The sequence below is a fragment of the Pimephales promelas genome, chromosome 11 (assembly GCF_988280905.1).
Source record: "Pimephales promelas chromosome 11, fPimPro1.hap1.1, whole genome shotgun sequence".
NCBI classification, from domain to species: Eukaryota; Metazoa; Chordata; class Actinopteri; order Cypriniformes; family Leuciscidae; genus Pimephales; species Pimephales promelas.
In genome coordinates this window covers 10,985,770-11,012,435 of record NC_142779.1, presented here as the reverse complement: position 1 = coordinate 11,012,435, position 26,666 = coordinate 10,985,770, and the positions used below count along the sequence as shown (strand labels likewise).

Genomic DNA, 26,666 nt, shown 5'->3' with positions numbered 1-26,666 from the left:
AGCGACTCAAACTCTGAGTTGAGTGGGTGTAGGGTGTCTGCTGATATCTGTCTGGCCTTCCTGAGTACCGCCCTATCAAATACATCCCCAAGCTGCCTTTGTGACTTGCCAATCACCTTCCCTGCAATATTAACAATTATGGAAAGCTTGTTTTTGTCTTTCACATTCAGGTTGCCATTCCAAGCTGTTATATTAAACTGTAAAATGCTTTCTACCAGACCCCTATATGCCATCTCAAGAATGTGTTGACTGACTCTGAAGCTCCTCAGCTTTCTAATTAAAAACACTCGCCGGTTAGCAATCTTAAAAATACTCTGAGTTAACATTAAAACTTAAAGTGCGATCAGTGATTGTACCCAAGTACTTAAAATGTTCCACTACTTCCACAAGCTGGCTGTTAAGTACAACAAGGGTGATGTTACTGGCCCCTCTTGGTTTTGTTTGTATTATAAGTTTTTTTTTTTTTTTTAGTCACGCTCATTTCCAGTTTAACAGCCTGACACCAGTCCTGCAGTAAAGTGACTGGGCTAAAGTAAGCTTCCTCATGTGCTGCATTATTTTCTGAGAGGTCCTACCAAGGCCATGTCATCAGCATATTTAAGTAAACTAACATTGGTGCTGTGCACAGTCCTGTCATTTATAAAAATTGAAATCAACATAGATGACAACACACAGCCTTGTGATGCTCCAGTATTTATGACAAGCCCATCCGAGTTGACCCCATTTATTAAGACTCTCTGAGGGCGGTCAGTTAAGAAACTTCTAATCCAGTGAATGAGTCCACCATTCACATTCATCCTATGAAGTTAGGATTGTAAATTTGCATAGTATTAAAAGCAGACGTAAAATCAATAAATAGTACCCGAGCAAGTGATTTTGGTTGTTGCAGATGCTTAGCTATTTGATTTACAAGAGTAAGAGTTGCGTCCTCTGTGCCTCTGAGTGACCTATAGAAAAATTGAAGGGGTTCAAGTTGATTCCCAACAGAAGACCACTCTCTCCATACACTTCGCTAAGAGTGGAGTGAGTGCCACTGGTCTAAAGTCTCCAAGGTCTGTAGCCCTAGAGACTTTAGGCACAGGCATTATTGTAGATTTCTTCCATAAATTTGGGAAAACACCACAATTAAGCAAAATGTGAAACACAGCTGAGTAAGAACCACTTTAAGTTGTTGAGAGCATACATTTAGCACCCTTCCTTTGAGGCCATCAGGCCCCGGGGCTTTGTTTGGTCTGATTTTAGAGAGACACATGGCTACTATGCATGTTCATAGCTACCAATCTGATCATAGGTAATATTGCAGCCTATTTTTGGGTCTTTCATCGTATATATTCCATAGAAAAATGTTTAAATCATTAACAAATTTGCCACAATCTGCCACATTTACACTGTTTTTCTCAAAAACACAGCCCTTTTCTCATTCAGACACATTTCAAGATTCTTTGAGAGCCATGGCTTGTTATTACTAAACACTTTCTTAGAAGTGATAAGTTTCTTCACAGAACTTGATATAGCATGTGATCGTGTCTGTCAATTCGTGATGATCAGAACATGCGTCAAAAAACATGCAGCAATCCGTAGAGTCAAAACAATCTCTGAGCTCCTCCTCCCCATCCTCAGTCCATTGATGAACAGTTTTCAGGTGTGGAATTCATGCCTGATTTTCTGTCTGTATGTTGGAAGCAGATGAATGACATTTTGATCAGACTTTCCAAGAGGAAGACGACCCCCTGCGCCTGGGATGTTACCGAAGCATTGGTCCAGTATGCGAGTGGAGCGTGTGGGCATGGTGACACACTGCTGCAGAGTGGATAGATGAGGTGACAGCTGACATGTGTTGAAATCCCCCAAAATAAAAACAGACTGATCTGCCGATCGGGAGAGTGCAGCATTGAAGCTGTCGGTTATTATTTCCACAGCTTCTTTATCGTTAGGCCCTTGGACATAGACAAGAATAATGGTGATTTGCCCAAACTCCCGCGGAAGGTAAAACAGACTGCATCTCATAGTCTCTGGTGCACAGTCTCTTGAGGACTTTGAATTGTGAGGCCCAAGTGCTGTCAATAAACATGCAGAGTCCTCCCCTAAAGGATTTTTGAGATGACACCTTATCACGATCTGCTCTTATAACTGTAAATACCTCCATATCCGTGAATGTGCTGTCCTCATGAATCCATGTCTCTGCGAAGCAGAGCAAATTACTATCAAACCAGAGGCGTGTTAGTTTATTATTTAATGATCTGACGTTTGACAGTTTTGATGGGAAGCGGGTGTCTGTTTTCTCGCCTTCTCAACCTGTTATGAACACCTCTTTTTTTTCCTTTTCCTACCTTGGTCTTTTCCATGAGGGGTTGATGATGCATGATTTAAGTCCACAGACACAGCTTTATTCCGTAGGGCAAGAAGAAAATCCCTTGAGTATGTAATCAGTGGCGACGTTCGTTCACTCCTCCATTGTTCCCGTCTAGGACAAAGTTTTCTCTTAAAGGAGTAGTTCACTTAAAAAAAAAAAAAAATGTTGCTGATAATTTACTCACCCCCATGTCATCCAAGATGTCCATGTCTTTCTTTCTTCAGTCGAAAATAAATTAAGCTTTTTAATGAAAACATTCCAGGATTTTCTCCATATAATGGACTTCAATGGGAACCAAATGATTTAAGGTCCAAATGAGAGTTTCAGTGCAACTTCAAATGGGCTTTAAACGACACCAGACGATATAGTTAAGATTTATTAGAATTGCGGCAGGTGTCTTCGTTTTTTACATGTCTTAGATTTAAGAGAAAAATCTCTGAAAGCGCAGGTGGAACAGCATTTTGTGTATCTGATATTGCTTGATCAGACTCAAAATGCTACATCATTATTCAAGGAGCATTCAGAACAGAAGCTTGAAAAAGGAGTGGAGGCTCTTTGAGCCCTTAAGAAATTTGGACAGTAATTCATGTTTTACACACCGGAGATTCATCCCAAGTCTATTATTAATTACTTATTGAACTATTTTTAAAAATAGAATGAACAATGATTAAATTAATTAAAATGAAATAAAAAGAACAAAACAAAGAATACACTGAGTGATTCAATAAACTAATTTATTAGTGGATGGAGCAAAAATGAAACTCCCGATCCACTAAAAGCATGATTGTTAGTGTAATTTCCTGCAATTACATTTTCAAAAAAAAATCAAAGTTCAAATTCACCTTCTTGACCCAATATTTCAACGAACTGCATTTATTTACAGCACACACTGTACATAACAAAAGGACATCATCTTCGGAAGAACTAAATGTTTTCTGCTGAGGAGACATGTCCGTCTCAAGTGAATTAATTGCAAGGCTGAATCAAATCAGGTGCGCATGAGGAGAAGGCTAAAGTGCTCTCGACTAATGGAAAATCAAACTCGTTACTGTGATCTTTGGCAGGTGAGCTGCGCGCATGATTAACCCCGATGAATTCTGCACTTTGAGAGAGGATGTGCGAATCTGAGAACTCCATTAAAGGTAATCAGAAAGACTCTGTTGACCTGAGACATTCATCACTGTAAATGAACACTTTACAGCAACTGCATTATTGGAAACGGCTGTAGCCTTGTCCACGTGAAACTTAAATGCCTTCTCGCGTTCGGCGTGAGCGATGCGCGCGAGACAAGTTTCCAGTGATAATCTGAAGAACGTCTCGGTGGGAGCCGAGCGAGCAGCTGTCTGCAGCGAGTCCTCTTCGCACCACCTGCCTCTTAACAAAGTGTCATTATGCCACACCAAGGTCACTCTTCCAACTGATGAGTGTTTTCCGCAAGCAATCAGCCACACTCCAAGCCTCAGTGTGATGCCAAGGTTATTCTGAAAGGGAACACACTCTCAACCTGACTTCCTATTTCCTTGAGTCGTAATGACTTCACCCGTCATTCGCAGGCCATTGTCGAGACGTGAGATCTGGCGTGGTGGGGGTCAACAACATCATCAAAACTTCAATGTTAACCATGTGATTAAGGTTAACATAATGAAATCACTTGGGGCCCTATTTTAATGATCCAACTGCATGGTCTAAAGCGCAGGGCGCAAGTGCAGCTAGGGCGTGTCCGACTCCACTTTTGCTAGTTTAACAACGGGAAAAAAACGACGCACCTGGCATATGGTCTAAAAGGGATGTCCCTATTCTCTAAATAAGTAATGGGTGTGTTTTGGGCGTAACATGCAATAAACCAATCAGATTCTCCTCTCCCGTTCCCTTTAAAAGCCAGTTGTGCTTGCGCCATGGCATATTCGCAATTTACTTGGTGGAATTTGCAAGCGAAAAGACAGAACGTTTTACCAGAGAGAAAACGGATCTACTCGTTCAAAGGTTAAAGCGTGCAAACAGACCATTTACGGTACAAGCCGGATTCCAAGCCAGAATCTTTTGTAATATTTGGCATGTTTGTGTGCCCTCTGTGTAAGCAGCGTTGTGGACCCGCCTATAGGTGCACATTACTAACACGCTCTTTAAATAACAAAAATTGACTTTAGACCAGGTTTCAGTTGGTTCATTGCACATAACTCTACTTCAGAACAGCACACTCATGGCCGTAAAAATGGGCGCAAATGCATTTGTTATTTAAACAACATCGCGCAAGACGAGAAAATGATAATTGCGTCAGGCTGAAACTGGCAAAAAACACTGGCGTCGCACCTGGCGCCGTGTGAATGGTACTTGGTGTTTATTGTATAACACAGGCCTGGCATCTCAGATGACAGTGGCTAACATTATTAATGGGGTTTAGAAGTGAAGAAATGGGGATATAATAATAATTTATCTTTATTCTTTAGCTGAAAGGATTGAGCTATATGTGGCATATTTTATAATTATAGTCACTGCTCATTTCTATGATAAAGCTCGCGTTCAGCTGATATCACTTTCCACATTAGCAGACCTTTAGATCTTGCCTTTCAGTTTTCTGCTGACCAAAGAGGTTTTGATCCATCCGCTATCAGCAATTAAATGGATAGTTCACTCATAAATGACAGTTATGCCAATTATTCACCCTTACATTGTTTCCAAAACAAAGAGAGAATGTAGTATTTGTCCATACAATAGCTCTTTCCATATGATAGATCACAGTAAGGGCTTTCAAGCTCCTAAAAGGCCAAAAAACATGAAAACAACATAAAAGTTGTCCAAATGCTGTGCATTTCTTCATATCTTTTGAAGTCCTGCCATAGCTTTATGTTTACCATTGTTAATGGTTACATAAAAACTGGTCAGAAACGATTGATCACACAGACTATAAAGTCAAACAACAAACACAGTAACAAGTGCCTTGTTGCTTGGTAAATGAGTGACATGAAAAGAAACATTTATGTACAGGAGCTGGCAGCTGCTGTTATTAGTGTTGTTTTCTAAGTTGGAAAAAAAAAGAGTGCATTTGGATGCTGCATTGGGTGGGAAAGACAACTGGGAAAAACTAATTATACACTACAATATGGGTTCTAAAATTGGCTCAAAATATCGAACATTTGATATCCTCCGACTGGATGGATTCATAGTCTGAAGCAAAAAAATCTGTGGCTTAATACTGTCTCCTTTGAAATCTGTCAACTCTAACTGCCCAAAATCTGCAGACTGGATATTTCAGAGACTGGATCTTTCAGCAAGTGAAGTCATCTTGTCCAATCTGCAAATCTGGGCAAAAGTCATACAGCCTTTAGTTTAACTTTACACTGTAGAACATTATTGTAACTTTACCTTTAAAAGAGAGTAAAAAAAACGGCTTAATTGATTAACAGTAACTTCCATTACTGCATACAGGGAAAAACTTTAATAGATCTAACCCTACATTTCATGTGATTTCACACTTAAAAAAAAAAAAGAAAAAAAAAAGAAGAAAAAGAAATCATCTTATAATTTACAGTCAAAATCCAGAAAACTGAGAATGCCAGAATTCCCTGTGTAAAACTTCACATGTTATTGGTTTATTTATTTCTTATCAGGGTTTTGCTACATCTTATGTTGTAAAATTAATATTTATTGGATTATTTTAGCGACTATTATGGTGTTTTATGTTTGTCTGAATGTCCTTGTGTGCACCTTTTATGTATTAGTATTTACATAAGCTTGTGGAAAAGCCACTTTTGATGAACTTTGATTCATCATATGGCTTTCTCTTTATCCCCTGTGTTGCTATGGTGGTTGTCAGTATATGTTATATATGACTTTAGTTGCAGTGTGGCCTTGCTAATTCAGCCTAAAGGGCTGTTCGATTTACCAGTTAAATACATGTTTGTTTGTTTTTTTTTTGTCAATTACAGTTTTAAATAGTGAAATTTACAGGTTGTTCTGTACATTTACCTTTAACTGTATTTTTACAGAATTATTCTGGCAACCACAGCAGCCATTTGTCCTATTTTTTTGTAACTGTTTTAGTGTGAAGTTTATTTCCAAGTAGCTTCCCCTACAATAGCTTTATACTGTGTTTTGCCCTAAAATGGACAGTAAACAAAACAGTATGACAAATCAGGTGGTTTTGCAGAGCTAATGCAGCCCTGTCCTTGAATACAAGCATTTGAGAGCCACTGCCCTCCTCCTCTTTGTGCTGCTATCACTGTCAGCCGCTGACTGGCCACATTGACCACAGCCCAGTTACCTGACATGATAAGGTCAATAGTGTTCCTTCCAACACAAAAACATGAGTGAGAGACAGAAAACACAGAACACAAAGAACAAATAGATTAGACAGGTCTGCTCCTCCATGCCCTTGCTAACAAGCTACACAATTAGCTACTTTACATCTCATAAACAACATGGAAAAAAGCAAGAGAGGAAAATGGGTCCGTGTACGTGTGCAATGTAACCTTGAGAGCAATTTTCGAGCACTCAAACACCTGTCATGCCACTAATTACAATACATAATTGCTAATAATATGTTTACAGCAGCAGCAGAACAAATACAGTACACTTAGGCTTATAAATTTGGTTTCACTTTATTTTGACGGTTCACATTCTGTTGACTACAAGTAACAGTGCACTTACAGGTCTACTATCTCTAGAGTGTTAGTAGAGTATTAGTAGACTGGTAGGGTTAGGGTTAGAATAAGTTGACATTACCTGTCATTACAGTACCTTTTTTATCTGTTAAACATGACCTGTTTTCAATATGGATAATATATCTAAAACATAGCTACTATTTTGAATGATAATCTCAAGTTGGCAATAGTAATGGAATGGAACCAAATAGCCTGTAATATTTTTTTTTTGTTTATAAAATGATAAATATGATGATTACACCAGAAGTAATATTTTTTAAAGTACTCCGAAATGCATTTGCTTGAAAGGGTTATAAATAAGTCAGTCTGTCACGACAGATTGGAGCTGCAGATAAAGCAGGTCAGAATAAAATCAATTTGGCTTTGTTGCTCACTTATAAAACTACCAAAAGACTGCACTCTCATTCACTCCCAATGCGACTTCCCCATGGTGCTGACTGTGCTTTAAATGCACTAAATGGACATTTTAAAAGGGTAAACAGGCAATATAGAGACATTGCAGGTTTTCTCGTAAACACTAAAAAACATACTGGGAGGATACTCTATAACCCCATTAGCCAATGTCATGGTCATCAAGGGTCAAAGGTAATACAATTACCCAGAAATATTCACTCATGACATTTTTGTTAATTGAAACTAAGCAATCTAAAGCCTTTTTTTCAGAGAAAAAGGATCTGAATGGCCTGCCAAAAAAATAAATAAATAAATACAATGATTCAAATATTTGTTTTTTATGTGCTTGTACTATTCATGCTGTCTTTCTTCATCCATAATCACTTCTACTCTAATACATATTGAAGGTACATTTATATATTTGATAATGGAAAATGCAGTAATGAATAATCAGCCGGCCATTATTCTAAAATAAACCCCTTCAGGGGGTTTCACATCAGGATCTTGATCACCCCGTTGGGGTTTATTTTGCCACAATGGCCAGAAGACTGTTCATTATCCCATGCTTATTGTGCTCTGATGTGGCTTAGATCTATGGTTGACAGAAATGTTAGCTGTAAAAATGAAATGTGGATGGACTGGAATGACTTTCAGTGCTTATTACTTCTACCTGTACACAACACATCATCCCAGTCACTGGCGGTGAACCTCTTCATCAGAATAAGCAGATGAGATGGATGAAAACTGGGATTGTGTTTTGCAAGTGCTCTGCTGACATGTTGTCTGAGAGCTGAGGTTGTACTGGCAGGAGAAACAATCTGTTATCTTACAAACAGATGTTCTGCTCTGCTGTTTCCACCTGACTCTCAGTGTGAGACTCGCTACATTCACCTGTGTAAGTGTGTATGTGTTCATGAGGGCTATAATGTAAGGAAACAGAAGTTATAGGTAGATTGTACATAATCAGCATGTGCTTGTAACTGAAAAAAGATATGACACATTGTGCATGACACATTGCGCATCTGCACGTTATTCCAAATAAAAACAAAATTTGTCTTTCGATACCTTTAATTAGAAAATAACAGTTGCTCTTCTGAAATGTCTTTCCTTTTCTGTTGATGTCATACTGTTCAAAAGTTTGGGGCCGGTAGAACCTTTTTAATGTTTTTGAAAATCGTCTCTTAACCCTTGAGGGGTTTAAAGGTGTTCTCGGGGTCCTGGAGGTGTTCTGATAACACAGTCTCATCTTTTGACCATACGTCAACATCTGCCGTTTTAGGGTACCCTTTAACGTCAGTTACATGACGATCCTGGGACGTCATACAACTGACGCTTTACCTTTAACGTCAGTTAGGTGACGGGGTAGGTTTAGGTCTGGGGTAGGGTTAGGATCCGATAACGTCATCTAACCGACGTTAAATGGGATGAGACTGTGCTGGTTCTGACACGTTCTGACATTTGTGAGAACTTTTTTCTGTTACTTGTGACATTTTCATGGCAACTCTGCTACAATAATATGTCAGCAGTATGTATGTAAAATATTGTAGTTTTGAGATACTGACGTTTATGCATGGTTTGTGAAAAAACAAACCAAAAATCGTCACTGAAATAAGGTCATAAAACCCATACTGATTATTTCTTCACAAGAGTTTTGAAAATTGTATCACATAGCCTAGAGTATTTGCTCCAAAACTATGTGAAAATCTTCCTGACTACTCATTCAGGTAAGACAATAAAGTCTTTTAAAAAATTGTTTGACGTGCTTTGAGGAAGATAGCTTTATGTGGGGGGGCGTTAACCATCAATTAATATTACTGCTTTTCACACCTGAGAAAGACAAAGACCCTCCCCTAATGGCCCTATTAGGTGCTATGGGGCCCTACATTATTATAAGGAGCCTTGCACAAAGAATGAGATTTAAAAAAGAATGGCTTTTAGATTTTGAACCTTTTGATCAATTTAATCAATCCTTGCTGAATAAAGTCTTTAAATAAATTATTAAAAAAAAAAAAATCGTTATCTGCTCCCAAACTTTTAAATGGTAAAATAGATTGTTTCAGCAAACTCAATCAAACCCTGCAGGATAAAATCAAGTTTGTCTTGGAAATTTGTCACACAACAGAATAAAATGGGTTCTGAATGCCATTTTGATTCCAATCCATAATTTGAAATGAGTTTGTACCAAAAGGTGAACTAAAGACCCAAAGCAACCAGTGAAGAGACACTAACAGTGAAAATGATGGAAGAAAAGAAATATCACTCTATGGCTCAAAAGCAGTATGATTTCCATGTAACTGTCTGTTAAATCAACCAAACAAGTAGACTGACTTTTTGGCTATTCTCATTGAATCTTTAAGCACACCTGAGATATTTCCCTTGTTGATAAAGAAACAGAGATGGAAGGATGGTGTCTTACAGTGTGTCCTCTCTTTATAGTGTCTCAAACTTTAAAAAACATGCATGCATGCACTTTCTACAGCACAAGCTATATATTATCATATCACCTAACCCTACCCATAAACATACCCATCACTGACAACTTTCTGCATTTTTACAAATCAAAAATATATACTAAAAACAGTCAAGCTGGCTTTTTTGGATTGTTCTTCAGAGACAAATTGTTTCCAATCCACAATTCAGATTTGATCTAGCATGACTCAACCCTGTCCTCTCCTTCAGTGCTTTTCAGATGAAAGCAAAAGAATGAACTAAGACAACGTTTCACACCAAATGCCTTCTATTTTGACATCTCTCCTTACTTCACCCTTCATCTGCAACTTTCAAGACACTTGAGAAGAAATGGATTGCTGGTACACACCCACACCCTATGTTAACCAGTTTAACCACTATTAACCACCATCTTTCTATCTATCTGGTTAACCACTATCTTTGTGGGGACTCTTCATAGAAGTAACGGTTTTTATACTGTACGAACTGTATATTATATCCCCTTAAACTAACCCTACCCATCACAGAAAACTTTTTTACATTTTCACAAAAAGTCATTCTGTGTTATTTATAAGCTTGTTTCCTCACAGGGATCTCAAATTAGGTCCCCATGGTGACGCTAGTCCCCGTATGAGTGTGTTTATTCAGGTTGAAGTCCCAACCGGGGTAGAAAAACACACAAACACACACACACACACAAGTAAACGTACAAGTATACACACAAATATCAGGGAAGAACTAAACATTTGGTTAAGGGTATTTATTTTGGTTAAGGTATTTATTTAAGGCACTTAACTGATGTTAAGTATACATACATTGATTTTGTATTGAACCACTTGTATATTGACAGCCATAAGACAGCCCTTCTTTTTTATTCTAAAGGAGAAGTATATAATTTTTTGCACCTCTAGCAGTGCCAGCCAAATAGTTTTTTCACTTGCCGTTCAAACTCAAGTCTGAGATGCCTTCCTCCTCACATACCCATTTTAGTCAATTCGCCTCAATGTTCTGATGTTTTTATGGACATTTTCCCTTTTTGAGTAGTTCATATGCAACAGGCTAACTTTGAGTATTGTCACCTCTTAGACCCCCAATTAGTGCAACACATCTTAGGTACAAATGGCGTGTATGGTTACTATTTGGGCTGCATCCATACAGTCCACACAAATGGGAATGTTTGAAACTTTTTCCAATCATTGTTTTTATCAATCATTATTATTTTTCTCAATTATGTTGGGTGGTGCAGCAATGACACACTTCCTCTTTAAGAAAATAATACTTCAGTAGACCTTCAGGCAACCACAATTCTGCCTCAACACTGATAAAATATTGAACTCTTTCGATTTAAGGCTTGTTTACATGTTCTCCATTATCTACGAGTGGCATTACCACACGCTGCAGGCCGAATCGGTCTAAATTTTAGTGTAATTCAAGGTGAAATGTTATTGCATATTTTATGATTCACTCTTGTTATGTGTCTGCGAAATACAAAGGCATCCAGCTTCTCACCAAAACTATCTCCAAAAACCTGTCATATGCCTTGAGGCCAAATACGCCTTTTTAGTCTTTATCACAAGCAGCAGCGCAGGAGCATACAGATTCACATGTGCCAGTGTTCAATAAATCAAAGAGCAGGTATTAGTCCCTCATAGACCTAGCGTGAGTTACTGTGTAGGAATAAGGGGGCTGGCTTAAGGGATGAAGGCGTACATTTACTGAGTGTGTTGGAGTATTTGGATTTGATTTTCCTCGGGGATAACATTATCCCTGTCAGATTTATTCCTCTGATCAGTCAGCACTATTGGACTCTTAACATGTAATTTATCTCTTGTTCTCAACTCATCTTTAATCCTTTATTCCTCTCTTTCTCCTTTTTTTCCCACCCCTCCCATTCTTTATCTTTCTTTTTTTCTTCTGTCTTTCACTGAGGTGCAGTGGTGTCGGTGTCATATTGCAGTCAGAGGATGTTGTTGGATTGCAGAGTGCCGCAAGTGTTGTGTATCTGAACCGCTACTTCCTGCTGCAGTACCATTTTACAGCAGCTCATTCATCACGGTTACATGATGAGCACAACCACACCACAGAAACAATGAGAAAATCAATTCATGAGAATGAACAAGAGGAGAAAAATATGAGATGTAGACAGCCAGAATACAAGGGTCAGTGTTTGGCTGGTTAAATGAGGATGAAAAAGAGAAAGGACAGGAGGGGAAAAATATGAGATGTACACAGCCAGAATCTAAAGGGTCAGTGTTTGGCTGGCTCGCCTCATTAGTGCCTGCTGGTAGATATCATAATTACACCATCTGGCTGCTCAGAGCATCTTACAATTAATGCTTTCTATTATTTTATTTACTTTTTAATCTAGTATATATATACATATATATATATAGTTAAAGCTGAAACTCCGCCAACTTTTCTCATTCATTTGCATTGGTGGCTAGGTTTGGATGCACACTGTCTCTCTATCCATTTTTCTTCCCCCTTTCCCAATGTTTGGGCCCACTGCAACAGGTGCAAATGAGATTATAGTTCCACTGCCACCTCAAAATAGAATTGAACGCTTAATTTACATTTAAAAAGTATGACTGTTGTTTAGGGATGCATTGATGTATTGGCGAATAATCTGTATAGGCCTTTAAAACCAGGGTTCAATGGCCAGGGTTCGATTCCTGACAAATGTAATTTTATTTCAACTATACTTTAGATATTTCTGCTATAGCTAAAAATAAGTATATAAATATTTAAATACACTTAACAAATCAAAAATATTAACATGTAGATGCATGCTAAGCTGAAACCCTGCCTACATTCCTCTGCCAGGGTTTGATTACCGGCCAATGCCAGTGACATTTTTTTTATGGGTTTAGAGATTTTTGCTCTAGTGAAATTAATGTAAACAAACCTACCAAATCTAAATTATTAATGAGTACACAACTGCATGTTAAAGTTGCATGTGGAAAATTAATTGCAACTTCATCTACAGCAAAGCTAAGATGTTAAATGAATGTTGAATTCTCACCACACTGGCCGGGGGGAGGCACTCCAGAAGATGCCCGTGGAAGACTCATCAGCAATGTTTGCACAGCAGCACAATTCCCAGAACATGGCTCAACAGCTATGGGACCAGCCTGAGAAAAAAAAAAAAAGAGTGATTAACTCATATTCTCCTTTTTCCAAAGGGCTAGGGCAGTTGAGCTCCGGTTGGTTCTTGTCACGTGACCTACTATGTGCTTATGGTGCGCTTGCGGCATTCTGAAAAGTTGAGATGTTTTTATCTCGATGTGGCACGGACGCACATGGAAAAAACGATTATGAGATTCCATAAATTCGATAACGATTTTCATTTGAGTGCGCATACCGCGCGGATACATTTGAAATAACGAACTTGAGCGCGCAAAAGACGCAATATGTGAACAGGCCCTTAATTCGACTAATGGTGAACTTTGAACTTCAGGGGGGAGTCCCAACCAAACAAACCATAATTTAAACTTTTTTTTCTTACGATTTAGAAGATTCACACACATTAAAGCCGGCATTTAAGGCAATTGCTTCAGTCAAGCCTTACTAGCATTTCTTTAAAAAGGCAAGGTGTCTCAGTCAAAGATGCACTGCAGGTTTTCCTCAATAGCTACAGTATCAGTTTTAAAAAGTAAAGGAGTGTAAGTAAATGGTGTTGCTCTTTTCACCATTTCACACTCCATTTATAAAACATCTGAAAGAACAGGCCATGAACTGCACTTCACAAAAGCAAAATGGCACTGAATGAAATTGCCAACAGTAATAGTCTGATGCAAAACTTGGTGGCCAAATTTTAATCTCAAATTGATGTTGCATCTCTAAAGTGCCATTTCTTTAGCATTCTTCACTTACACAAAATGTCTTAAAACTCATTTACCAAACACGGCCCTGTTTAGAATTCATGTGATGAGGCAGATGACATGGGCTTGATGGCTATAAAGTCATTTATTAAATATGACTGCAAATTTGACATATTTATAACAAGATGCTCTATCTTCACAGACTCATAAAAACAAACTCAGATCGATTTGTTAGTTTAGTTTAGTTTAGTTCCTTTATTGTCCACAAGTGGAAATTTGTCTTTGGCTTCACTATACATCACACGCAAGGACACCAACACCAAAAAACATAAGGAAAATACATACATAAATTAAAAACAGTAACATTACCATGCAGCTATACTTAAGCTTACATATATCCATGTTATACTAGTAGTCCAACCGAATGAGAAGACCCACTTATTTCTTCTTATATACCAAAGACTTTTAAGATGGTGGCTGTATGATGGTCAATAAACAATAAATGTGTATTCAAAGCAGTATGTGGTTGACGGCACCACACATTTATAGTTTCCCTGACACCGTCACCGAAAACAATCTGTTTTCTTTCACCTGTCACAGATGATAAACTATGACAATTTAAAAATAAGATTTTGTTTTCCACTATGCGACGTGGCAAATGGGCTAATTCATTTCTATTTAAGCCCACAACCAAACCATGTCGGAATCCCATCATGTGTTCAGGTGACATAAATTCGATAGTAAAGTAAGGGCTTATGATTGATTGAGCGTAAATGAGGGCAGTCCAATCCCTAAACTACACAGAGAAGCACCAGCAGGTGCTGGAAGTGGATTTCTCCTTCATTTGCATTTTAAGGGCTGTATGGTGCATAAACAAAATGGGCAGAGCTTTAAAAAATTAATGCATGCAGTTGGCCCACCACTGGCTGTTTGTTTATTATAGAAGCTCCGTTATACACATTAAAAGTGTGTTTGAATGACAGAAAATTTAACGTAGGACAGGATTCTTTTCTGCTTCAGTCAGTTGTATATTTTTGGCAATACATTCTGTATATTTTTCTCTATTATTGGTTCAAAATATTATATTTAACAGCACCACTTTCTACAGCTTAGTTGGAACTAAAAAAGTTTACTGTGAATGTAGTAAAAAAAAAGTCTCCCAAATCAATTAATTCTTTGTTTTTTCTTATCCAGACAATTGTAGCTTTCCAAATAAATGTTGGCTTTAGCAAGGACATGAAATCTGCCAGCTTTAACTTTGTGATTAAACACATATGAGCGACTACTTTTGCAAGTAATGCATCTTCTCACTTGTACCTTAGTGGAAAAGTGCATCTAAGGTGTTTTTCCAAAACTCCACATGGGTCATACATATATACAGTATGTGTAACATTACACTAATTTAGCCACCAAAACAAATATCAGGGATGCAAACGTTTATAAGCGACATTTAAGAGTAAATGAATTGAAGACAAAAGGCAGTGAGAGCTTTAGGACTGTTGTTCTGAGGGGTCTGAAGGTCACGACTGAGAGAGATCTGTTGTATTGAACGCTTGACTGTCTGACTATAGAGAGGTACACAATGACCGCAGGGGTCAAAGAGGAGTGCAATGTTTACTTACATCTTGTCTGAGGTATTCAGTGATGGAGATGCTTCAGTTCAATAGTTGCTAGCTAAAGCTTTTAACCTCTGATCTCTAAATCAATGTCTGCAGTGTGAAGTAGTGCACAACTACAAAAGTTCTGCAGAGTACTTTTTCTTTTTCCTTTCTTTTCTTTTTAACTTATTTTTATTCACGTCTGCCTATTTTCTTTTTCTCCCTCTTAAAAACTCATATCATTTGACTAAGCACAAATTCTCTTGTCCCCTTTCTCCTTTCCATCTGACAGATGTGGCTAATAGGTTTAAGTGCTGAAGCGTACAGACTAATTATAGGTTGTGCTACCTATGTTTGTGTTAGGTTTCAGAGATGATGAATTCATCAACTTGAAGGAAATAGGTTCCATTTAATCCCCAATCCGTCATACATCAGTTTCCAAATGAACCCGCCACTGAGCGCGCCTTGGGAACAGATGTTGAAATACAATGGCCATTAACTTTGCACTCAGCAATATGTTCCTTCTTATGGAGAAAAAAAAGGGGTGGGGGAGTGTTTGACAATGTATAAACATTATGTCCCCTAATTATGACATACAGTAATGTCATTTATGCAAATGGGTGAAACTACAAAGAGTTTACTTTGACATCTAAGTATTGAAACACATACACATACATTCTAGGAAACATATGATACTAGTAACAATTAATTATACACAAATTTCTTATTTGAGAATAGACAAATAGGATTTTGGAGCGATTGAATGCTAATATTTTTGTCTGTAGTTTTGTTTATAATATATATACATATATATACATTAAAGTGGGACACAACTAAAAATGAATGGATGTCATTATATTAGAAACAATACTGGTAACAACATATTAATAACGTATTTCAATTAATTTAATTATATTAATTAATAACAAATTAATAAATGTTGAAATTAATATTGACTATTAATAAATGCTGTAAATTTATTGTTCATTCTTTGTTCCTGTTAACTAAGGTTAACCTTATTGTAAAGTTTTACCACAATATCAAACCAAGTGACCAACAAAGAGCAAACAAAAGATTTCAGAACTAACTTCACTTTTCTAAGTCATCTTTGCAACTACTTTTAAGCATGGGTTATAATGTTGCGTTCAATGGATGTATAAAGTAAGTTTTCAGGAGTTACACAGGTGGTTCATCCCATTATGACAACAACTAACATTTGACCATCAGAAAGTGTCAATGAATTTTGATAAAAAGGACATAATTTTACCAACCTAGCCTTCTTTTTGAGAAATGTTTGCTTGAAAAGTGCATTTAAAAAAAAAAGACACTTGGTTTTATATTTTTCATTTAATGCAACAACATTAGAGATTTACGGATACTACATTTTTCCACTAATACCAATAGCCGGTTATTTAGAACGATATCTGCCGATACCGATAGTTTGATTTTCTTAAGGTAAAAAATTTCTCAATGCTGTGAAGTAAACTATAAAGGGAACCCTATAACTTGTATTAAAGAGGAAGAGATTTCGTGTTCTGCATTGCCGCTTAAACTGAGGCGACCTGCCACGTCATATTTTTATTGTTTGAATTTTGTGAAAAAGAGACAATATTTCTTATCAGAAGTAACAAAGCACAAAGCTCTTTATGATAGTTGAATGGAAGATGTGTTACAAATAATGTTTGGTGTAGAATAAAAACTCAGATCTGGCTTGAACTATGGGTGATTCATGATATTTTCAACTGTTAAAGGGGCACTTGGCAACTCTAGTTATTTCTTCGCTGATTTCCAAAATTTTGAAATTCACCGCAAAGAGACATTTTTTTTTTCACACAGTATGAGTTGGAGTCTGAGGTTTTTCTGGCCCCTTTTGATGGACTAGGATATAATCTGTCCTGATCATCAGCTGTTTACAAGCCCAATGGCCAATAGTGAAAATAATTGCTTTTAAAGGCCTATACAGATTATTCATCGATGCATCCCTAAACAACAGTGATACGTTTTAAATGTGATTTAAGTGTTTCATTCTATTTTGAGGTGGCAGTGGAACTAATCACATTTGCACCTGTTGCAGTGGCCCCAAACATTGGGAAAGGGGGAAGAAAAATGGAGTGACTGGGAGAGATAGAGAGACAGTGTGCACCCAAGCAGGACTTGGCTTCTCTTGGGTGAAGCATTAATCTCTTTAAAAGCCTTCATTAGCTTAGATTTATCCATCCCCCACTTGCTGAAGCAGCCTGTTCATCCGCCAGAGCTGGGCAGGATATTTGTACATTTAATTTTAATCCTCGTTAATAGCTATTTTATTAAAATGACACCTTCAAGAAGAAGGGCATTAACAGTGAAGTGATGGACTCTTCATGACAGATTGATCCAGGGTGTGAACGGAGAGATTGACTGTTCAGAGCGGGTGGTGAGGTGATCCAAATTAATCAAGCTAAGTAATACAGTATATAAATCAGGAAAGGGGCACAAGGCGCCTTCATTGGAGGAATTCAGGTCCTAGGCAGTGGTATACCTCGTAAGGGCCCACTGAGATCCCATAGTGGCTGTTGCTTTAGAGACATATCAACTAAAAGATATGGGTGGATATTCATATGCGACATTTATAGTGTAGGACATTTCCAGACTGGTTGAAAGTATTTTCTATATTTGACATTTACAAATGCCAAAAAGTACTCAAATACTAAAAACAACTGATACAGGTGCATGAAACGTATTGTACAGTATATAAATATACCAAAACAGTCGACACACTTACTCCCAAAGGAATTTGGTACGCCCACTAAAGACGTCCTTTGGATCAACAGTGTTTCAAATGTATGTTTTGATATTGGAATATTTGACATTTAGAGAAACAAAAAGCTTGTTACAAAGTTGTATTTGTGTTAACATCCTTCACCTGAATGTATTAGAGCTTTGCTTTTTGCAAACTTTCTCCGTCTTCCCACTCCAGAGTGGCTAAACAGCCCTAAGGGGCTCTGACTGCTCTATGGGATTTTGAGGTAGGTGGTGCGTCCTGAATTCTGAATGTGCTGCCTTCAAACATTATGCACCCACCCACATCTGTCGTTTGTTGAAGCCAGAACTTCATCAGTCCCTGAATGTGAAGTCCCTTTTTCGTTCTTAAAAGGCAGCTTTAAAACAGTGGGAACGTTTGTTGAGTGGCCATCAGATCTGTGAATCATGGAGGGATAAAGCGTGAAGACTTCATCAAATAAAGTGATGAAGAGGTAATAAACACTGTGAGGACAGATCCTGCAGCGCAACTTTAAGAGCATGCCGCTAGCAATGCCAAGATCATGGGTTCAGTTGCAAGGGAATAACACTGTAAAATATGGACCTTAAACTGAAAAGGTGTCTGACGAATGAATAAATATCTATTTAATAAATGGATGTATGAATAGGGACAACGAGAGAGCTGATACAAATACATAAAAATCCTAAACAATTCAGTGGAGTATGTTTTAAGTGTCATATTTTCTCTGTCAACCAACGCAGATGTCTACCCTTCAAGAACTGGGATGTATATACCGTATGGTACGTAAAGCATGATCAGTAGTGCTGAAAAAACATTCTGGCAAAAGAGAGAGCAGACTCTGAAAGACAATGTTTTTAACATTATTGATACCAAACTCAGTTGGGACAACTGCGTCGCTGAGTCTATAGTCGACTACTTTTGTTGGTATCACATACAACACGTGTTTAAAGGTGCCTTGTGTAATGTCTGCCAAAAATCAATTCATACGCCACATTCCATAACAGATGGGGGCAGTATACTTCCAGAAAGTGAGTTGGTCTACTCGAGTAACAAATGAGAAACGACATAGTCTCTACCTCTACCTTCACAACGACCCTAGAGTCATAAGCTGAGACAACTCCTATTAGAGGACATTTTGACTCCAGAGGAACGTTGTTTGGTTTCAAGTGATTTTTAAATATGAAATCTTCAAGCTACTCCCCTTCACCAGGGAATATGTTCATATTTGTTTTGTTCATATTACATTTTTATTGTTAGTTTGAATTATATTAATTTGACAGACAGCATTCGCTGCTGATGTTGACCAAGCTAGCGTGGTCTCGGCCTTGACGGTCTTTGGTCTTGGTCTAGTCTCGCGTAGCCAGACCTTCAGACTGACGGCTGAAGGTCTGGAATTCATAGCAGCTTTCTTTGGCCAAGGCCCGCCCATAAGGCCGTTTGACCGACATGTCAAACAACCAATTACAGTTCGTTTCATTCAGCGTCACGTTTCGGGGCGTGGAAATGTCCCCACAACATCAGACCGGCGTGCAACAAGTCAGTCAGACTCAGCAGCAGTCACCGGAGGCGCTCGTTAACAACGGTCCGCGTTATTAAATTCACCCACAAACTCGCGCTCATGTCCATCTTATGCCCGCTTTGTCACACGGCCAGTTCAACCTCGTATAAATCAGGTTATGTGTGTAAATCACGTGCTCACGAGCGCTCACTCAGACACACTGTACCCGGCGCTGCTTGTGCGTCACAGTTATGTTCATAAAGCGCTCCCCGTTCACAGTAACCGGCTCGTCTCATTCAAAACAGCCAGCTGTAACGTTAGCTGTCAGCGAGCCGCCGCACATTGAATACTCGCAGTCAAACGTTTGACTCTGCAGTATCTTATGCACCTTATAATCCAGTGTGCGCATATATGAATACTGAATCGGCCAGCTGCGATGTCAGCGTCTGTTGTTTCATGTTTGCCCACAAACGCGGCTGATATCCCCTTCGCAATTAAGTACTTCACTTGATCTTCCATAATCGATAGGAGGGGACATACAACTACGTTTAGCTGATCTTGATTAATGCTCATTGTCACTCATAAACTCAACAGTTTTTCTTCCGCAATCACACTTCTGCGCTTTGTTTCCCGGCGGACCGAAAATAAACGCGACACTGACGCCCCCCGGAAATCCGATAAAATTCAACCAATCAGATGACGACTTCGACATTCCTAAAGTGTTTCCAGTTAAGTGTACCATATGCATCAGACGTTTAGCCAACGTTCCGTGGGCGTGACGTCTGAGGCTGAGACTAGTCTTGGTCTTACCCTTTAACAACTAGATGGCTATAAAGCTTCACTATATGCTATCTGACAAATCAAAATATCTCTTTTCACAAGTTTTTTTTTTCCTAGTTGGATTCATATCTGAATATTATAAAATCACAATTATAACAAAAAAAAAATTTTTTTCAAAGTTTAGCATTTTTTTGAACTGACAAAAGTTTTTTTTATAATGTTACATTATGATTAGAATTAAACCTGAACAAGATGTTACAAAGAGAAATGTTGGACTTTAGATTATGTCAGGCAGTATGCATTGTATAGCCTTAGAAATGTATTTCTGTGCGAGAGTGTGAGAGAGCGTGCGTGTCTGTCTGTGTGTCATTGTGGATGTTTTTTGCATTGTTGGAAGTGTGCCACTTTATTTCAGTTTATGTGATCTGCGTTTTTTTTTTTTTTTTTCCTGATTTGATGATGAATTTTGTATATGCGGGGTCTCCAGGGACCCCTAAGGCAACTAGTGTCACTATTTTATTTTTTTTTTTTTTGTAGATCTAGAAAGTGTTTAGAGACAGAAAGTTTCATACCATTTGGAATATATATATATATATATTTTTTGCGTAACAGTCATTTGTGGGTTAAAAAGACCCCGAAGATAATCAGAGGGTTAAGTGAGACACTTTACTATAAAAATGTCTTCTAAAAACTGAAATGAAAAGCCTGTAGAAACCCCATGATATAATGGAAGGTTACTGAAATTACAACATTGATCCCAACATCCGGTTCTATGAACACTGTGCCTTTGAGCAAGGCACTTAACCCCTTGCTGTACTAGTGAGACTCTGTAATTAGTGTACTGTAAGTTGTTATGGATAATAAACTCCTGCTAAATGACAAGCAATTAGACAAGCAGTAAGAAATAGGACTTTTAAAGAAGTGGTAAGGGTGGCCTTAGACTGCACTGCAGTTAACACTGTTTACTCTGAAGCTCTCAGCCCGGTCCTCTAGGCATGAAGTCACAAAAACTCTGACAAAGTTTGCTGCATTTCTTCCTCAAAGTGATGGAGGTTCAATGGTGACATTACTAATTAACTTAAGAGGCCTTAAGAGAAATATCTCAGCTTTTCAGTAGTCAAACGGGAGTGTCTAAGGGTCAGATTTAGGGCATTGAAGCAAAACATGCTAGTGCAAAAAATGGTTGTCAAGCACCCAGTTAAAGTCTTGTGTAAAACTTTACAGCACAAAAATAATTGCATTACTATACTTTGTTATCCTAAATGAAACTATTTCTATAGAAAGACTAAATTAGTTCAACAACATTCAACTCAGGTTTCCGATCACAAGTGGACAGCACTAAATCCAGGAGTAAACCAAAATGCTTTATGATGTGATTTCCCACGACTATGCCGCGTTTAGTGTAACTTTTTCACCATGTAAAAGTGAATTTTGCATAATAGGTGCTCTTTAAGGCCAAGGATGATAACTAGTACTATAAAGTCTTAATAATTGATCTAATTCTGTGAAAATAGGGAAGTCCACACCACAGCTATGCAACAATGACAGCAGAGTGAGGATATTGGTAGAATCACTTTCAGCTGCTAAAATCATTGACAGCCAATCAGAATCCAAGTGACTATAAACAGTTTGAGCATTTGAAGTGGCAGATGACTAACTGTAGCCCATGCTTTGAATATACAGATCAATATATATTGTGTGTTGGTGTGGACATTAATACAGTATAGTTTTTATGGTTTTTACAGTTATCGTTGGTGGTGTGAACGGGCCTTGACTCCAGATATGCTGATTTGGTGCACAAAACATTTCATGTTGAAAAGAGTTATGCTGCTTAAATTTCTCCAAATATTTAAACAGTATTGTACAATTAATAGTGTGGCGAGCAGGAAGAGGCTGAGGGCCATGAGAGAACGCAGCGAGACCGGTATTTGATGTTTCATTTTATGTGTCAGCAGTCGTCCGTGAAGGACTGCTGCCTTTATTTTTGTTTTGTATGTGTTTATTTACTAAAATCTGTTGATTGTTCGCCGGTTCCCGCCTCCTTCTTCCCAGAACATTGCCCCAAATATAAAATGTAAAAAATAATAATAAAAAACTGAGGCATTTGCGTCAGTAATCGTCAACCTTCAGTTTGAGTTTATTGGTAGGCTGAGTCCTGAAAATATCTGAAGGACATTTGGTGTCCCGCACACTTCTTATTTATCAGTAGAGATAAAGTGGATTGATGCCCTTTCCAGATCAGTCTTAGTGTTTTCTGGTTAAATGTTAAGAGTCTTTCTGCCCTTTAGAAAGATCTGTACAAACTCCTCATCTACATACTGAACATATTTTCAGAAACAGGAGAACATGTTTGTCTCATATAGATAAATTACTATTTATAAGCAAACCCTCAGGAGATTTAAGTTTCTTTAAATTTCCCTCAGTACGGGGAGCTCATGAATAAAACCACCACAGAATATGTAATAGGGCAAATGGGACCAAGTCGTGCCAGTACAACATGTGAAATGACATGTAAATAAAATCTCTGTAATATTAATAAAATATGACTTTGCATTTATGTTGGATTGATTCTCCACTATTAATGTTACTTGTTCAAGTTCATGTTAGTTCACATTGTGTTTAAGTCCACAAAGTTAAAGTCCCCCTGTGGTAAAAATCAAGTTTTTAATGTTGTTTATATGTCTATGTGGTGTTTTCAATACTGTATGCTTTAAGACAAACCTTGTAAATTCATAAGTCAACACCATTGCTGAGTATTTTTTTTTTAGCATGCAGTGAACCAAAGACTCAGAAACACGGTTTGAAATCGCTGGTGTTTATGATGTCACACACTAGCTTGTAACCAATAATGGCAATGTGTGATCGTCAACGAGTGGATCTCTGAGATCTAATTTTGCATATTCATAGAACTGCGTATACTAATTAAGACAAGGATGTAGTTACATTCAAGCTATTTAAGGTATGAAGAATTTTTTTTCCAAGGAAAAATCTTTTAAATGTGTCATTTTTGGTGATAAAAGGTGAATTTTAAGGTGTAAACTTATTGACTACGGGGCACTTTAACAAATACAACTTTTGATTTAACTTGTGACAAAGAGTGTCATTTCCCATTTAATTGTTCAGATATGCCACCACCAGATACATTGATTTAAATAATGTATTATTCAGATCCATCAGGCTTAGATTGAATCTCATACTTGACTGAAAGTTTAACGGCTCCTGGGTTCAGGTCTGTGTTATGTTTCTGTCTGTCTGTGCATCAGTAATGTTATAAAACTGAGCAGACTCCACACCAGCCCGTCATGTTTGCCTTACGGCGCCAGGCACACTTACTCATACACCTGTCAGGACCTTGGGAAACACATTAGCGTGAGTGCGTGTGTGCCTGTTTGTGCTGAGTTGGCCTGACAGAGAGCAAAAATGCTGGAAATGATTGGAGTTGAGAGGGAGACAAAAAGGCAAACAGGCCATCTGCTGGTCGAGAGAGAGAGATGGAGAGAGTGTGAGAAAGAGATCCTGAGAGAGAAAGATGGGGAGAGACAGTGTACGTGAGAGAGAAGGGAGAGGGAAGGAGATTAAATAAAAAAAGAGGGATGCGGGTGGCTGGCAGGTTATCCGAAGCGTGTCAGAAATGCTCTCGCTGAGTGTCTTTCATTTTCAGCCTGCAAGCCGCAGTCAGGCTAGCTGCTTTTTTAACGGAGTGGTCTAAATCAGTGATTTTCGTTGGGTCACCACTTAAAAAAAAATGTGTCGCAGGTCGGTGATACTTAGAGAAAGCTATCCTTTTGGTATTCCCATTCATCTTGATGAGCGTGGGCGGCATGACAGGTGCGCTGCTTTGGTTCTGTTGTTTTCATTTTGTTTTTGGTTCTGTCCAGTGACTGGGGCTGTTTACACGACACTGTTTTCAACTAAAAACGTAAAACTTTTCATGCGTCTTGGCCATACGTTTGCATGACAACGGAATATTTTGTGCCTGTAAACGCAAAGTTTTGAAAACTTTGAAAACGGTCTCCATGTAAACAACAAAAACGTGAATCTCTGTATATATATAAATATAAGCGAAGAGAATATAAGTATTCTCATCGCATGATAAACTTTCAAGATTTGAAGTGGATCAAAAAAGTCCATCAAAGTTGTCCTAAGACACGGGTATTGTTCAAAATTCATGAATAACTTTGATGAAAGGTTTTGATCCACTTCAAATGTTGTCTACTGTGTGTTTGTATGTATATATATATTAACTGTTAGTTCAATGCATTATTAACAGCATTAACGCAAACCCATTTTAACGGTGTCTACTTTTTTTATCGTGTGATTAACGGTCTTTTTTGTGCTAGCAAACTTTGTAGTTTTTTTTGTTTTTTACATGCTTTTGCAACAGGACGCGGTGCGGCTATGAAACCTATTCATTTCAATGGCTTGCGCCGCACAAGGACGTTTTGTTGCTTCGTCGACTAAACCGCAAGCGATCTAGCTAGACCAGAAACAAAACAACAGGCACGACGCACATACTTGTTTAGGCTTCCGAGACGGCCAAATAGTAGGTTAACATTACGTTTTGAGTGGATAATGAGCACGAGACGCCGAAATGGATGCCAATAAGATCCTGAATGGAAATTTTACTTTTAAAAGTAGCCAGATTCCATTGACAAGACCAAAGTGATCTGTGTGTTTTGTCGTTGTGAACTGAGCTATTACAACGCATTCTCATCCTTTAACGTCATATACAACGCTATATGCAAAAACGGCGCTACACTACGCACATGGCACCCGTTATCGTTAATATAACACGCGCTGTCAGGGCTAAGTTTAGGTGTGGGGTAGGGTGTGCGTGTCATATTCACGCTAAAGGATTTTTAACGTCTTGGGTTCGCGTGTTATATTAACGATAAAGGGTGCCATGTGCGTAGTATAGCGCCGTTTTTGCATATAGCGTTGTATATGACGTTAAAGGATGAGAACGGGCTGGCTATCATCGCAATCGTTGAGGTCATCGTTAATGTGATTAATCGCGATTAAATATTTTAATCGTTTGACAGCACCTATATATATATCTATATATATATATATATGTATATATGAAATTGCATGTACCTTGCGATAGAAAGAGCTGTTTGTCATTTGTTTTGCTGAACTCAATCAACCTCAATTTCTTGTTTCTCCAGTGAAGAGTTACTAGGAACTCTGTTAATTTAGTTTCATAGGAAGTGTAGAGTTAGTAAACTTTGAATCAGATTTGTTTCGAGGCCAAACATGAAAAATAACTGCAATCAAGTTTAAGCTCTGATATAGAGAGAAAGATTTAGCCAAAAATAGTCAAAGAGAAACCGACTGTCCTGAAACGTAGTTTTATCCAGAAACTTTCAATTGAAAAAGAGTCACTTTAGTTATAGAAAAAGGAAAATATGCAATACTATTTAAAACAAAAAAAAATGAATCAATCATTAGATCATAATTAATCAGCTAATTTGGTCTTAAAGGGATGATTCACCTGATCTTGAAGGATGTTTCTACTTGGGTATGTTTGTCAATGAAATGAAAGCCAATGGGATCCATTGGCTTTGACTTCCATTGTAAAGGGAAGAGGGGGAAAAAAACCCAAAAACTTTTGTGTTCCACAGAGGAAAGAAAGTCAAGTTTTGTAATGACATGAGGGTGAAAATAATTTGGGCAACCCATCTCTTTAAGGAAGCCCTGAATATTTTACTGTATATCCCGTGTCTAACAGCTCAGCATAAAGCACTGGTGCAAAACAAAAAAGATATCACAAAAAACTAGGAGGACAATTGTCGACTATTTCTTTTATAGAACGAAGCTGTCATGTTGTGCATTCAGCACTCTAAACCAGAACTGACAACAGCAGTATTCTGCAACTGTGTGAACGTTCCCAGCGAGAGACACAAAAGAGAGTGTTACCACACTTGAATTACTGCTTGAAAAACATATAACTGTAGGGATTTTGACTCTCCACTTCAGTCACATTCAGCCTCCAACATTCCTCCCAGCATGCTCCAGGCCTCCAGTAGTGTACAGCACAAGGCCTTAGGGGAGCTCATCGTGGTGGTTATGTGGAGCTCCACTCCACAGACAGATTCATTAGCCAGTTCCTGGACATAAAAAAAAGGGCCGCCCTGCCACCGAGGCCCATTGCCAAATTTCCATTTTAATTGCAGAGAGGGAAACAGAGAGACAGAAGGAGAGTAAGTGTACGATCCTATTAAATGCTCTGGGGTAGAGTGGTCGGTCCACACGAACAACAAATTAATCATCTTCTTAATGCTCGGCAAAAGCCGTGACTTCTTTCTTCTAAAGCAAAAGGTGGAGTGCGTCCTTCACTCCTTCTCCCGCTA

At 38.2% G+C, this 26,666-nt stretch overlaps 1 protein-coding gene across 3 annotated transcripts in view; it reads right to left on the bottom strand.

Moving 5' to 3' along the window:
* Positions 1–26,666, bottom strand: part of atrnl1a (attractin like 1a) — a 207,578-nt gene that overhangs the window by 3,713 nt on the left and 177,199 nt on the right. For all 3 annotated transcript variants that reach the window (XM_089116952.1, XM_089116951.1, XM_039672737.2), the window contains one exon: positions 12,878–12,986. In XM_089116952.1, coding sequence (XP_088973078.1) covers positions 12,878–12,986 — 109 coding nt within the window. The remainder of the gene's footprint in view (positions 1–12,877; positions 12,987–26,666) is intronic.